The 16,860-nt window shown below is 39.7% G+C and overlaps 1 protein-coding gene across 1 annotated transcript; it reads right to left on the bottom strand.

The window, feature by feature from the left end:
• Positions 1 to 4,146: 4,146 nt before the first annotated feature.
• Positions 4,147 to 5,874, bottom strand: LOC145943859 (uncharacterized). Its single transcript, XM_083051742.1, has 2 exons — positions 4,806 to 5,874; positions 4,147 to 4,703 (listed from the first exon to the last, which is right to left on the bottom strand). Exons 1-2 carry the CDS (start codon positions 5,872 to 5,874, stop codon positions 4,147 to 4,149), a joined length of 1,626 nt encoding a protein of 541 aa, XP_082907868.1.
• Positions 5,875 to 16,860: the final 10,986 nt, after the last annotated feature.

The following is a 16,860-nucleotide window of genomic DNA, read 5'->3' as shown; positions in this document are numbered from 1 at the left end:
ACTCTAATTGAAGGGAAAACGTGTTGCAACTGTAGATGCTCCCTAAATCAAATTTTATCGTGCAGTGTGTGTCCTATTTGCACACATTAAACTGTTTAAAAATTAAAACACTTAAAGTGCTGTGAAAATGGCGAGTGATGTGAAGATGCTAACTCAGGATGAATACATTGCATCGCTGGAAAAAGATGTGTTAGAAATTGCTGCTGCGTTGGAAAAAAAAAATTTTGTAATGCGTCCGACTGAATGTGATAAAGTGAGTTATAGTAAATGGGAGTTAGGGGTGAAATGTGGCCCCGCATGTTCAGTATCTGGCTGACATGCGGTGGGTCCCAGGTTCGAATCCTGTTCGAACCAATCACCCCATATGCCTGCTCGGGACTGATGGAGGGAAAAACGGAATCGGTGAGAGATGGGGAGAGCAGGATGAGTAAAGGAAAAGGAAGAAAGGAGGGAGGAAAAGAGACAGGAAGATGATCTGTGGAAAAAGGAAAGAGGCGGAGTCGGTGAAAGGAAGGAGGAAAGCAGGATGAGTTAAGGAGAAGGAGAGAAGGAGAGAGGGAGAAAGGAGATGGGAGAGAAAGAGATAAGGAGAATGGAAAGAGGAAGAAGGAAGGAAAAGGAGAGAGGTGTTGTTAGTATATTGTAAGGTCGCTATGGCCAGGTTAAAGAGAGGTGGTGTGTTGTAAAAGATTCGGGAACGCTCCTTGTGAAAAGCGCCTTGTAAACCCCGAGGGGATATACAATAAATGATGTTATACTTATAGTAAATGGGAGTTGGAGTGCGATGGATGTATCGATTTGCTAAAAGGACAATACCCACAACCAAGGAGATTTTTTTGGAAATTTTATGAAATACAAATAAATCCAAAATTATTGATCGGAGATTTGCAGTCACGGACCGTTCGAATCGCGCGACTTGAAGAAATAAGAAGATTGCTACGCAGACGTTACTTAAGCGTAGATACCAATGTTCCAGCACTATCGACAAACACTCCAGTAAATTCAATCGTGCAGGCAATACACGGGCGCGAAATAGGTTTCAAAAAACGTCACACGAAAAACTTGTATGATTGCATCTTTACGCATAATTTGTATCATTCTCCACTCGACTATTTTGATTGGCGAGTTCAAAATTTCTATGTAACAGAACTCAATCCTGGTTGTATTGCAAACGAGTTTTGGTAATCTGTGTAAGTCTCTTTATTTTTATAATAATAAATAAATTAAAATATTAATAAAATAAATAATAATATATTTAATAAAAATTTCTGTCATGTAGGAATTCCGCCTCGCAGCCACCGCCCCACCGCCACCTCGCAGCCACCACCTCGCAGCCACCACCTCGCAGCCACCACCTCGCAGCCACCGCCTCATACCCAAGTCGTGATACATGGGTCAATCGTTACGAAATATCATATCGACCTATGTGGTTCGATCATCATGACGCAGCCATCAATGTATTTTATATTTTATATTTAAATTTTATATTAATTATATCAATTTTATTATATTTATATCAATTATATTCATATTTTATATTATTATTGTATTATTATATTTTCATTTTTATATTTTAAATTCACACACACACATTTTGTAAATACACATACACACAAAATTGTATCATTGCACACACACACCAATTTTATAAATAAACATTATTTTAAATATTAAAAAAGTATATAATTTATTTTAGAATAGGTCCTCTCTCCTTCCTCATCCTAAAAATATTAATTTAAAAAAAAAAATATTAAAAGAAAAAAATATTAATTAAAAAAATTCTCTCTTACGAACGCCTCTCTCTTTGCGTTCTCCTTCACTGCATCAGCTCTCGCGCTCTCCTTCGCGTCATCTCGCTACCTCTCGTCATCTCGCGCTATCTCTCACGCTCTTGCGATATCTCTCTCGCGTGCGCCTCGCGCTTTCCTTCGCGAACGCCACGCGTCATCTCGCTACCTAGCCATCTCGCACTATCTCTCTCGCTCTTGCATATACGCCTCGCTTGCGTCATCTCTCTCATGTGTGCCTTGCGCTCTCCTTCGCGTTCCTCTCTCCCCGCGGACCCTTCACCCAAAAACTTCATGCGGTCTTTCGCGGACGCTCCCTCCTCCCCGCGGACCCCTCGCGGACCCGGCTCCAAAATCGCGGACGCCTCCCCCTCCCCGAGGACCCCTCGCGGACGCTCCCCCTCCCCGCGGACCCTTCGCGGACCCGGCACCTAAATCGCGGACGCTTCCCCCTCCCCGCAACCCCCTCGCGGTACATCGCGGACGCCTCCCGCGTGACGTCATTCCCCCGCGCCCTGGGTTCCCCTCGCCCCTCACCCCTCTCATTGCCCCTGGGTTAGAATCGGCATAGTATATCTACTTATCTATTAGTTAAAATTTATCCGATTTATGTCCGAAGTCGTGATTTCTTTTTAATTCAGTAAAATTATATATTCCAGCAAACACAGAATATAACTATTATATAATCTAGAAGTAACACGCAATATAACATGAGTTATACATTATTAATATTTATGTTACATAATTTTTTTTGTAACTGCAATATAATTATGTTTTAAAACGGTTATATTTCTTTGTTATTTACTGGTTATAACAGTATAACAACAATGTAATTGAAATATTACACGTTATATAACAAGCGCTACATTAGCATTATTTTAATGTTATATAACATATTTATGTAATTGCATCATTTTTAAATTTTGTCGCGTGGCAAGCGTATTTCCGCGTCCGCGTGTGAATGTGTAGCCATATTGCTTAGAGGTAGCTGTTCTCTTCCGATTTGTTGTTCGATCTGCATGCAGGAATCACATGTGGATGTTAATTTATATCAAGTTAATCCTTTTCATCTTTATAAATCTCATCTTACATTCTACACAACGTTAAAATAAATTTCTATCTGTATTATTCTTTTTTATTAATATTTGTTTGATATTTTGCAAAATTGCGCGAAAAATCTAGGTTATATTTCAAGAACGATCACATTGCATTATAAATTCTTCACTTAATTTTAAATTTTGTTACATTTTGAGGTGGATGAGTTAGCATTTATACATTTTTTGCTGATTTTTATATAATATAATAGGTGCTTTCCATTTAGCAATACAAGTTGACACAGGCATCATTTTATCTTTGTTGTTACTGCAGTGATTGCTAATTGGAAAGTACCCAATATATAATATATGTATAGCAGTAATGTACTCTAAAATGTAATTTAAAAAATGCTTGTTTTATAATCACTTTCATCACTTTAATTCCGGTTGATAGTACAATCATATCAATGTACTTTATTGATTTGCGCATAATTAATCACATCTACGAATTAAAATAAAAAAATTGTTATATAAATTATATTTGCTAATATTATTTAATTAATAATGAAGCATTTGAATAATTTAAGGAAATAACAATTAATATTTTAATTTATAATTTGGTTTAGAAATACATTATAGTGATAGTGTCTATTTATGTAACAAAACATTCAAAACCACAATGTCAACACATTGTCTACAAGTATCGTTAATGTGTCTTAAATATCTTGTTTTAGTGTTTTTGACTAACAAGGGACATGTCACAACTGTCCGGAACCGATTTGATTCTTCTTCAAATATGTTGTTAAATACACAAATCTAAAAGACACGTATTTTTTTATATGTGCGGATATTGAGTTTTAAGGGGTGAAACACCCCTTTAAAGAAAAACGGTATTTTTCTTTAGGATCGAATATCTGGTAAACTATAAGAGGTAGAAAAAAAAGACGTACAACAAATTTTAATGGCTTGAAGAGTACTTTAAAGTTATATGAACAAAATTTTGTTATTTTAATTTTTTTTTAAATACCCCCACCACTTAATTTTTTTTTTCAAAATTTAAAAAATTTTTTTACCTAATTTAAAGCTTATTTTTTTCCAAATTCAACCATGTGTAATAAAGTTATGTTACGAAATATCATTTTCGAAAATTAATTATAAACGCTCCCGTATATACATTCATCCGTGCTATGTGCGTAAGTAATTACCGTCGAACAATAAGATATATAAAAAATGTTTATGTATAATTTTTATTTATGTTTTCTATGTATTTATAACTGCGTATTGTGTATATTTAGATTAAAAAAAATATATATTTGCATTTTATATTATTCACTCATTATATATACATTACAATAATGATATTCGACAAAAAAATGTTTCAAGCATAATGACTTCTTGCACCAAGAACATTTTACTACAGCTATATTATTGCAACCTTCGATATCACATTTTGTTGACGTTTCGTCTAAACTAAAGTGTACTGGATTTTCAAATTCGTCTGGTCTTTCATTTGTATAACCACTTTTAAACCACGAATATTTAAATAAGTTTTGATATCGTGGGGATGACAATTGATTATGTATCAAAGATTGCAATTTTATTATATTATTTCGTTCATGTAAATTTATATTACTTTCCAACAGTAAAACCGCATCTGAAAATCTTTTAGCAAAATTTTTCGAAATTCTGAATCCATAAACATCTAATGGTTGTATTTTCCCTGTAGTTCCTTTCGGTATTATCATAGTAGTAATATGTGTTCCTGGAGGTGTTAAATCCGAAATAGTATTGGGGCAATGTCCAGTCCATGAATCAATAAGAAGAACGCTATTAGGACCAATGTTTGCAAAATAAGCTTCTTCTAACCACATTTTAAAATGATCTGTATAAAATATAAATGTTAATTTAATAGTTTTTTATGACTCTTATTAAATTGTTAAATGAAATAAGTTTGTTAAAGAAAGTAATTATAAAAGGAAAATACATGATGTCATTTTACCAGATTTCGATGCTTCTACAATAACATTTTCTGGTTTAAATAAATTTTCTTCTACTCTTGGTCCAAATTTACCATTAGCTTCTTTTAATACAATAAATAAAGGTGACAACAAATTGCCATTACAGGATATTATTGGTTGTGTCGTATATGAATGGATTGTTGATGATATGGATTGCACGACACGTTCTACTTTTTTTTCTCCCTGGTTAGACAATGATCTTCCAGAATGAATTTCCAATTGGAAACCACTTTGATCTGAATTGTAAATATTTTCAGACCCAAACTGTTCAATAAGAGGTTTTACTATTTCCAGAAAATCATCAGCTGATTTTTGCAAATCAACAGAATCTTCTAATGTTCTTCTAGTGACAAACTTCGTAACTTTTCTTGAAACAATTCGGTGAGACTTCTTGAATCTTGCTATCCAATTGTGAAATGCTTTAAATATAGGATTTAAATTTCCTATTTCTTCTTGAGCTTGTAAAGCCCATCTTTTTAGATCAATATCATGAACCATGAATCCTGATTCAACAGCTGCAGTAAATTTATCATGTGTAAATTTGGAGATGTAAGATAATTTTTCTATACGACTTCCACCTGATTGTATTTGTTCTTCCCATCGCCTTAACTGACGTTCAGATGAAACTCTTCTAAATTTACTTTGTACTACTTTTAGAGGACGATTCCTTTTTTTGTCATTACTGTTTTCATCAGTGTCCCGATGTCGCCAATACTCAACAGCTCGTCTTTTATAAGAACTATCAAAATTTGTATCATCATTTGAACAATGAAGATGAGAATTTAAATTATCTTCATTCCATGCTTCTTCATCTTCAATTATTTCAAAACTATGTAATTTATAAGGTTCTTCATAATCGAGATATATTTCTTCCGTTACTTCCACCCCATTATAAAGAAAAACGCTATCCAGCAATATTTTTTTTATGTTTTCCTTTAATTCCACTTCTGCTTCAGTTACTGGCGTTTCTGTTAGATATATTGAATTTATTGACATCAATAAAAGTCTAACAACGTTAAGCTGATTGATAATCATATTCAAAGATGTTAAATTTTGCTTTTTATTGCAATAGAAAAACAGTTTACACAGATATTATTACAACGAAAAGACTACATTGGCTGTGAGAATTATGCTGCTACATGAACAATTTATATTAACTTATCAGAAACACGTAATCACATAATCTTATGATTCATTTAACGTAAGATATAAAATTTGTTTATGCCAAATATTGCGACATGTATTTATTTGCAAAGATTCAATTGTAAAATAATTTTATTATAGAATAAAATTGTTTTTAATTTTTATAGAAGAAATTAAATATTAAAGAAATAATAAAAGAACTGGGGGTATATTTAAAATAATTCTTATTAATTATATTTAAAAATGTTTTTAAAAATTTAAATATACACAATACGCAGTTATAAATACATAGAAAACATAAATAAAAATTATACATAAACATTTTTTTTATATATCTTATTGTTCGACGGTAATTACTTACGCACATAGCACGGATGAGCGTATATACGGGAGCGTTTATAATTAATTTTCGAAAATGATATTTCGTAACATAACTTTATTACACATGGTTGAATTTGGAAAAAATAAGCTTTAAATTAGGTAAAAAAAATTTTTTAATTTTGAAAAAAAAAATTAAGTGGTGGGGGTATTTAAAAAAATAAATAAATAAAAAAATGTTGTTCATATAACTTTAAAGTACTCTTCAAGCCATTAAAATTTGTTGTACGTCTTTTTTTCTACCTCTTATAGTTTACCAGATATTCGATCCTAAAGAAAAATACCGTTTTTCTTTAAAGGGGTGTTTCAGTAGGAATACTATGCCGGTTCTAACCCAGGTCCTCTGAGGGGGGTGCGGGGCGCGGGGGGTTCTCCGTGGCGAGGGGTATGACGTCACGCGGGGCGGGGGTATCTCGTTGGCGCGGGGGCTGACGTCACGCGGGTGGAGGGGGATGTTTCGACAAAGGAGGGGGAGTTTTCTGAGTGCAATATTTGTAGATGGTATCTTTACGACTTTTTTATGAGGGGTCTTAGACATTTTCCCCAAAAAGGTATAGAACAAGCGCCGATGATTGACAATTTTGTACCCTCGTTAATATAATTTTATTATGGAAGCGCCGATGTCCGGCTGCTCGTCAACGGAGCGTTCTAGAATCCATTAAAACTATGTTTTTTTTCATTTTATGGACATTTTATCATTACGAAAGGAATTAAGATTTTAGGGCCGACGCTGCGACGAACATGTCTAAACGTGATTTAATAGGCCTCTACCTATTTGTGTTGACGTTCGGCAGCTTTGTATCCTCGCGGAAAATCTCCCATAAAACGAGAGCGAAACATTTTTCTTAATATTTTTTAAGGAAGAATGCAACGTATCGGCGCCAACGTTCGGCAGCTTGTGTCCTTACTCCTCTATCCATAAAACCGATATCTCGGGAAACTATCTTTTGAGATACGCCAAATGTTAGAAAAGAAGATAGAATTAGGTGAAATATATATAAGGAGGATGAGAGTGCGTCAAACCATAGTACGATTTGAAAGCGCATAGATGCAGCGGTGAAAAAAGTTTAGTGGTTACTTTCTTGTATTAGAAGTGTTAGTGGTATAATAGTGAATAAAAGAAATAATGGAAAACATCGAGCAGAACGAACGCGACCTGTTGGAGCGGTCCCATCAAATCACCACCTTGGGCGAATATTTTGAATGGGCGCTGCGCTGCGAGGACTTTATCAAACTGCTCGAAGAACGCAGTCGTGTCAAGCGTCCGCGACTCTCCATTGGATATAGACAATCTTTGGTTGCTAGAATCGCGCGACTCGAGGGTGCAAAGACTCGATTGCAGAGACAGTTTATACCCAGTGGTGGTAATTACAGTGGCGGTAATTACAGTGGCGATAATAACACGGGAAGACTCGTTTGGCGAGAGATCGATACCGCGTTCGAAAATCGGATACTGACAGGTGCGGTGATTAACGCAGACTATATCGAACCGCGACAATTTTTGGAAGACGCTAGTAGTGTAGTTCTCGAGCAAGTGCAAGATGTTATAAAAATACACAACTGTGCAAAAGTAAATACCGTGTTCAACGGTGAGTTTGTGACAGGTGATATGCGCTCCAACAAAAGCATTAACACGCGAAATTATGAACTCTTTCGCACGTCCGATTTACACGAGTGGTATGAGCGGCATGTCATCGAATCCACATTGGCGTCTCTCGAAGAGTTTCAGGAACGTGATAGCGGATGGGCATTGTCACGAATCCTTGATCTTACGGTCAACGTCAACAAGTGCAATCCTATGCGCGCGGGGTGTTATCTAAACTTACCGCGAGAAATTATGACGAAGAGAGCAGTGGTGAACGTGCGATCAACGGACAATGCATGTTTCGCATGGTCAGTGGTGGCCGCTCTGTACCCCGCAGAAAGACATGTGGAACGAGAATTTTCATATCCCCATTACACGACAGTGTTAAATCTTCAGGACATTGAGTTTCCGATGACGTTAAACCAAATTAAAAAGTTTGAACTGACAAATAACATCTCAATCAACGTCTACGGCATCGAGAGGAAGAAGGAATTATCTATTCTTCCGATACAGCTCACTGATCGGAAGAGAGAAAAACATGTAAATATGCTGTATGTGGAGGAGGACGACAACGTTGGACATTTCGCGTATATAAAAAATCTATCCCGGCTTGTCAGCACGCAACTGAGCAAACATGACCACAAGAAATATATCTGCGATCGGTATGTATATTTATTGCAAATTATATAATAATTTTAAATAAAATTGTAAATAAAATTGTAATTTTTTTTTCACAGATGCTTGCACTTCTTTAATTTGAGCGAAAAATTGGAGGCTCACATTGCGGACTGTCGAGAAATGAACGACTGCGCTATCCGATTACCAAGCGATAAAGACAAGTGGCTCGACTTCGACAACTACAACAGAAAGGAGCGATTTCCCTTCGTGGTGTACGCCGACTTGGAGTGTGTGCTGAAGAAGACGCCGGAACATGCGTCATACTCCCAACATCACGAGGTATTTAGCGTTGGGTATTACGTGCAATGTTCGTACGACAACTCGTTATCCGCGTATAATTCTCGCCGTAGTATCGATTGCGTTTCATGGTTCGCCGAAGAACTTAAAAATTTAGCGCATCGCGTAAAGGGTATTTTGTCTGATAATGTCCACATGACAAAATTAACGCAAGATGAATGGGAAAAATTTCATAGCGTCACGCAATGTCACATTTGCGAAAAACCGTTTGCGCCGGATGATACACGCGTACGCGATCATTGTCATCTGACCGGGCGATACAGGGGTCCCGCGCACTCAAACTGTAATCTAAACTACAAAGACTCTTATGTCATTCCTGTAGTTTTCCATAATCTATCCGGCTATGACGCACATTTTATCATAAAAGAAATAGCTACCGCGTATGAAGGACGCGTAGATGTGCTTCCAATAACAAAAGAAAAATACATTTCATTTACGAAGACTGTCAATAGTACCGACGACGATAAAGATCGGAAAGCTTGCATGAAATTACGATTCATCGATTCATACAAATTTCTCAATGCTAGTCTTGACAAATTGGCATCTTTTTTGAATAAGGATAAGTTAAAAATTTTGCGTTCCAATTTTTCCGCATTATCCGCTAACAATTTTGAATTATTAACGCGAAAAGGTGTCTTTCCGTACGAGTACATTGACTGCGTGGACAGGCTGCAGGACACGCGTTTACCACCACGCGAATCGTTTTACAGTTCTTTAACCAGTGACACTGTATCCGAGAGCGACTACGCACACGCCGTCAACGTGTGGCAGCAGTTCTCCATTCAAACCTTGGGTGAATACAGCGATCTGTACTTAAAAACTGATGTCTTGTTGTTGGCAGATATATTTGAAAACTTTCGCGACACTTGCATCGCGAGTTACGGACTCGACCCTACGTATTATTATACTCTTCCTGGGTATACATGGGACGCCATGTTAAAACATACATGCGTAAATTTCGAACTGCTTACCGATATCGATATGGTTATGTTTATTGAACTGGGTATACGCGGCGGTCTAAGTCAATGTTCAGGAAGATACGCGCATGCTAATAACAAGTACATGCAGTCATATGATCCATCGAAACCATCATCATATTTAATGTATTTAGATGTAAATAATTTGTATGGATGGGCAATGTGTCAACCACTGCCTTATGCCGATTTTCGATGGGTCGAAGATGTATCTAATTTTGACATCTCGTCAATAGCGCTCGATTCACCTACAGGCTATATCCTCGAAGTAGATTTAGAATATCCGCAACATCTTCACGACATGCACACTGACCTGCCGTTTTGCCCGACACGTGACAAACCGCCCGGCAAGCGGGAAGATAAGCTTCTCGCAACGCTATATGATAAGAAGCGTTACGTCATACACTACCGCAACCTGCAGCAGTGCACGCGTCACGGCCTTCGCGTTACAAAAATACATCGCGTATTACAATTCACTCAATCCGCATGGCTCCGCGATTACATTGAACTAAATACAAAATTTAGAACACAAGCGAAAAATGATTTTGAGAAAAATTTGTACAAATTGATGAACAACGCGGTATTTGGCAAAACGATGGAAAATGTGCGTAATCATGTAGATGTAAAATTATTGACAAAGTGGGACGGACGATACGGAGCAGAGGCGATGATAGCGAAACCAAATTTCCATAGCAGGAGCGTCTTTTCAGAAAATTTAATTGCCGTAGAATTACGTAAACTAGAAGTAAAATTTAACAAACCAATCTATGTTGGTATGTGTATACTCGACATATCGAAAGTGTGTCTGTACGAATTTCATCACGAGTACATGTCACCGCTCTATCGTGACAGATGTCGGGTAATGTACACCGATACAGATAGTTTAATATATCATATTAAATGCGAAGACGTGTATGAAAATATGAAACGCGATATCGCTAGATTCGATACGAGCGATTATCCAATTGACAACGCGTACAGTATACCGCTTGTGAATAAAAAGGTGCCAGGTCTAATGAAGGATGAAAATATTGGCGCGATAATGACTGAATTTGTAGGACTTAGAGCAAAAATGTACGCTTTGCGAGTAGATGGTAAGAAAGATACAAAAAAGGTTAAAGGTGTCAAAAGTAACGTTGTCGCGAGAACGATAACATTCGACGATTATACGCGGTGCCTGAATGACGAGATTGAAATGACACGTAGTCAGTCATGTATTAGGTCGAAATTGCATGAAGTATACACCATCTGCGAGACAAAAATTGCTCTAAGTCCGTACGACGATAAGCGGTATATCATACCTGATTCGACCGACACATTACCATGGGGACATTATCAGATACCCTTATAAAATATAATGTAATATAATGTAATATAATGTATGTGCGATATGTTATGTAACATATGTGTATGTATTTCATATATTGGAACGGAAAGGATGTATTAATAAAGATTTTGTATTTCACATATTTCATGTATATTGTAATATTTCAAATACTTTTATTTGTTGTACACATTATATATTTTTTAATTTTTGAGTAATTAATAAATACAATTTGTATGAATTAAATTGCATTGTCCTTATGTATCCAAGAGTTGTGCGAATTGTCAAATCCCAGCCATTTTACGTAAACCTCGTCACCCCTCCTGCGCAGTACTTTCTCTACGAGATATACGTCCGGATAATTCGCGCTATGCAACTCGTGCTCGTAAAACGCTCCAGCGACAGATGTTTTGCGATAGTCCTCGAGTAGATAGGTTACGGGATTAGTACGCTGCACTTTAACAATTTTAAACACTTCGGTTGTCCAATTTGGTGTGTAACCCTTCTCAAAAAGTTTCTTGTACTTGCTAACGCGTACCGGGTCACCTACTTTGAACTTTGCCGGAGCGGCAATCTTTATGTTACTATATACCGTTTTTAAAAGTTTATCAGCGATCGCGGGGGTGACGTCGACGGGTCGCATGCCGATCGTTCGATGCTTGCGCGCGTTGTAATCCGATACGAGTTCCGCCAACGCGTCGATCCACTTGTAAGTTCCGTTCAGCGTAAACATCTTCCACATGTCGTTCTTCAGCGTGCGATTGAATCGCTCCACAACCGATGCCTTCAATACCGAATATGTAGAATAGTGATTGATGTTATGTTTCCGTATAAGCCGTTGCACGTCGGCGTTATAAAATTCTTTCCCCATGTCGGTTTGCATGTTTCTCGGGCATCTCTTGCTATCTCGAATTATCTCGGCGATAGCGTCAGCCGTCTCGCTTCCAGCTTTACTCTTGAGTGGTATGGCCCACGCGTACTTGCTCAACACATCGATGACGGTGAGTATGTAGTGGTAACCTCTGTTGAAACGAGAGTACGGACGCATCTCGACGATGTCAGCTTGCCACAGGTCATCGTATCCCCGCACTATGACGTGTCTTCGGGGAAAATTTTTCCTTGCCGGCGCGTGCAGTTCGTTCACCAACTGCCGTTTCTCCAAACTATGTTGTTTCATCGCTTCGTCGGTTTTTCTCGATCGCCGTTTGTCGCTCGTTTTATGATTCATTTTCGTTTGTCGTTCTTCAATAGCCGTTCCTGACCCGTTCTTGAGCCGTTCGTAGCCGTTCCTGACCCGTTCGTAGCCGTTCCTGACCCGTTCGTAGCCGTTCCTGACCCGTTCTTGAGCCGTTCCTGACCCGTTCTTGAGCCGTTCCTGACCCGTTCGTAGCCGTTCCTGACCCGTTCTTGAGCCGTTCTTGAGCCGTTCTTGAGCCGTTCTTGTGTTGTTTACTTCCGTTCTTGACCCATTCGAAAATCGTTCTTGATTCGTTCGCTGCCTTGTTCACAGTCGTTTCTAACCCGTTCGTAGCCTTTCCTGACCCGTTCGCAGCCGTTACTGACCCGTTCGCAGCCCTGCTTGAGTTGTTTGTAGCCTTGCATGTAGCCTTTAAAGACTTGTTCGTAGCCTCGTTCGCAGCCCTGCTTGAGTTGTTGGTAGCCTCGTTCGCTGTTGCTAGGCCGTTCATAGCCTCGTTCGCAGCTGTTGCTAGGCCGTTCACTACCACTCATTGTAGTTAGATAGTAGTTCGATAATCCTTCGTAGCTGTTCGATAATTGTTCGTAGCCGTTCGATAACCCTTCGTAGATGTTCGATAACCGTTCGATAGCCGCTCCTAACCCGTTCACTGCTGCTCATTCAGGTTGATAGCCGTTTCTGAGTTAGCGTTAGCCGCGCGTTGAAGTTCGTTTATCACAATCTGTATTGCCCGCACATCCTTCTCGAACGAAGTCAGCTTCTCATCTGATTCTTTCTGTTGATTCATCAATCTTTTAACGCAGGATTCCACATACAGTTTGTTGACGGCATCGGTGTCAGCCTCAGGTTGCGCTACACGACGAATCTTCCTCGACCTTGCGTCATAGTCCGTAACGACGCGACACAGAGCGTTTTCGTGCACATAACTTTTCACCAATCTATCCCAAGAACCGCTTGTGCCGGTTGCATCATTTCTTGGTTCGAATAATCCAAATTTGTTGATAGGCATTTTTTTCCACCGATGAGTGACGCTGATCGACTGATTAGATTTGTCGAGACACCATTCAATTTATAATAATGCCTGCTTCGCGAAGTTCCTCGATGATCGACAGGATCTCATTGTCGTGAGCGTTGTGGCCAGCTCGGCGCGAAGCGTCCAGCAATCGTACCCGATCCACTAGCTCGTTGGGGTCATCCCAGTGTATGTAATCGATCTTATTGTCGGTTAGCGCCATCGCGTGAGGCATGAATACTCCCTTTCCAGATTTTTTCTTTTCAATCGATATCAATGGTGCGATTATATGTTTGTACTTGTATCCCCTGTTGCTTCGTAATTGGCCTTGTGTGTCATAATTGCGTTTATGCGCGTTCGTCGCCAATAATATACTCTTGTATTTACGCATATCATCCTCCGTGTAAATGTCATCATCGGGAATTCTCTTGAAGATCAATTCGTATAATCCTGGTGTACCAATGTACCTCACTTCATCTATAATTATAGAGTCATATTTGTCAATGTCGAATCGTTTGTTACCGAGACGCATTTCATCCTTGTCGAAATAGACACCGTACACGTGATCGATTTTCCTTTCTTTGTCGTCACCGAGGAGAGTGCTCATGTACTCTTGTCCCAGTGGTCCCAAGTGCTTTCGCAACATTTCTTGACCTTCCAGCGTTTGTAATGTGTTTCGAACAAACGATGTTTCGAGCGTGCTGCCCGAGATTTCGAAAACATTTTCGTTTGCGAGTGTTTCGGGTATCATAGGTTGTACGATTCTCGTTGTCGCGAACGGTGTAGAGCTTATCATCGGTTCATCCAATAAAGCATTCGATGTACGCTGTGTCGATGAGCGATTCGGGTTTGACCGTTTCCTCTTTTTCGGTGTCGCATCATCCTTCTCCTCTTCCTCCTCTTCCTCCTCCTCCTCCTCCTTGTACCGCTTGATGGGTAAGATTTTAATCTTTGCGGTACTTTCCGGCTCGTTTTTCACCGCGATCGAGTTGTCGACAATCTTTTGTAGCGGCTCAATAATAGGTCTAAAATGGGTCTTGACCGCGATATCGTCATCGATCTTACCGGTCTTCAAAGCGCGATGTTTCTTGCGGATTGCTTCACTCGTTTTCGCAATCTCCTTCGCTATCTTTTCACGTTCGCGAATATTATCGTTCTCAGCCATGTCGGTAGAGTGTCGAACGCTCGTGTTTCACCTCTCTCGACAGAACATCGGCAACGACTAATTGTTTTGCGGTATCGCGAACACGTTAAATCCGTTTCTGTATCGGCCGTTCGTAAGCGAGCTATCCTTATCTATCATTAGAAATCCATACTTTTGCTGCCAACAAGTACGACATAATTCACTGAAATCCTCGTATGACATGTCAGTATTCACGTGATCATTGTACACATGTTTCAAGTTGGTACCGTCCTGTTTAAACAAGATTAGCAGGTTTGCGTTGTCGCGTATAAGATGTTTCGGTATTCTTGCGTATGTCTGACAGAGATAGAAGCAGTCGACGTTCGAGTGGCGTCCCATTGAAAAGTATTCTCTTATCGTATTTTGTTTGTCACACGCCACGTCATCGAAAACGAAAATCGAGTTTGGACATGCTTCGCTCGGTGGAATGACGTCACTGTTATTGGAGAATGTAAAATAGCCGATTTCATCCATCGACGTCAACAAATTCTCCAGATACTGATATTTTGGCTGTTGCAGTGACTTTGAGTACACGTACACGTTTTCAAAGCGGACGCCGTGCGGGCTTTCTATCAAACTAATCAACACGTTAGTTTTACCGCAATTCGAGGGGCCGCAAACGATCGCGCGTATAGTAGTCGGCAGTATCGTACCGTGTCTACGCATCTCCGCGTTGTCCCCCATCGATCGTAATCTGGCGTCGTAATTCGTCACGCGTATCGCGAAAGGTTGTCGCACGAATCTCATTTTCCCACTCCCCGATTGAATCGAACGCTTGCCTATTTATAGCTGCGCGGAACCACGAATCGCTCAGTAACGAAAAAATGTTTGTCTTGCTATCAAGTCCTTACGATATTTGTAATTTGAGCGCCGAACAGCTACAATTTGTGTCGAAAACAGTTTTATTGCGAATGTGTGGCAATTACGTCCACTGCGTGTGGGACAAGCTTCCGGAACATATAAAGGCGGATTTGGAGGTTCAAACTTATCGCCGCTGTTTCGAACATTACAATCGACCGTGGCAGCAGACGCACATCGACAGTCCAGCGCCGATGATAAAGGATTGCAGCGAATGTCAACGAAAATAGGTAGAGGCCTATTAAATCTCGCGATAAACGCACTTCCGATCGAATTCCATATCCCCGGCTATCAGTTTTGCGGTCCGGGCACGCGACTACAAAAGCGATTAGCCAGAGGCGATCGAGGTATCAACCCATTGGACGCAGCGTGCCGTGAACACGATATAGCGTACTCTCGAAGCAACGATCTCATCGAGAGACACGCGGCAGATAGGATACTCGCCAAGGAAGCGCAAACTCGCATCGTTGCGAGAGATTCGACTCTCGGTGAGAGAGCCGCCGCCACAGCTGTCTGGGCAGCGATGAAAGCCAAGACGAAGTTCGGTATGGGCCTGAAGACGACAAAGACGAAGACGAAGAAAAAGATGGCGAAGAAGCGAATACTTCCGGTAGCGAAACGTGGGGGTGTATTGCCGATTCTACCAATGTTGGGCGCGCTCGGATCTCTGGTCGGTGGAGCGGCTGGTGTAGCAAAGATGGTGATCGACGGAAAAGCCGCACAACGTCAGTTGCAAGAGATGCTACGTCACAATCGCGCCATGGAAGGTCACGGATTGTATCTCGCTCCATACAAACGCGGACGAGGAGTTTCAACGAGAAAAAAGGGGAAAAAAAAAACGTCAAAGAGACGCTAAAAATGCCACAGGGCGTAACTACCAACATACAATTGCTACAACTGGCAAAACGTATGCACATTCCGTATTTTAGAGGTGTTTTCATGCGTGATTCATTACCGATCGGTGGTATATATCGAAACGAGAGCGGCATCGTAAATTTGGATAACGCTAAAGGATCGGGTACTCATTGGGTAGCGTATGCAAAGAGGGGGAATCGCGCTATATATTTTGACAGTTTCGGCAATCTTCGACCGCCGAATGAATTGGTGCGATATTTAAATGTGACAAAGATACAATACAATTACACACCTGTTCAAACTTACAATCAAAGCATCTGTGGACAATTGTGCTTACAGTTTCTCCGAGCGGTCGATGCATGTGAATTTAAAGACTGACATTGCGCTATTTAACTCAGTATTCGTTAAACAGTTTTGCCGATATGTCTATGACATTCACACTGACCGGGAAGAGTAGTGTTCTCGCGGCAAACTACTTTCCCGCCGTAGATTTGAGCGACGATGAATACGAGCTAGGTCTAGCGGATTTTGAGACT

The sequence above is a fragment of the Prenolepis imparis genome, unplaced genomic scaffold (assembly GCF_030444845.1).
Source record: "Prenolepis imparis isolate NDT839.2.m4 unplaced genomic scaffold, iyPreImpa1.0 SCAF_12, whole genome shotgun sequence".
Classification (NCBI taxonomy): domain Eukaryota; kingdom Metazoa; phylum Arthropoda; class Insecta; order Hymenoptera; family Formicidae; genus Prenolepis; species Prenolepis imparis.
Note: the sequence above shows the minus strand (reverse complement) of the source record. Positions and strands in the feature narration are given on the sequence as shown.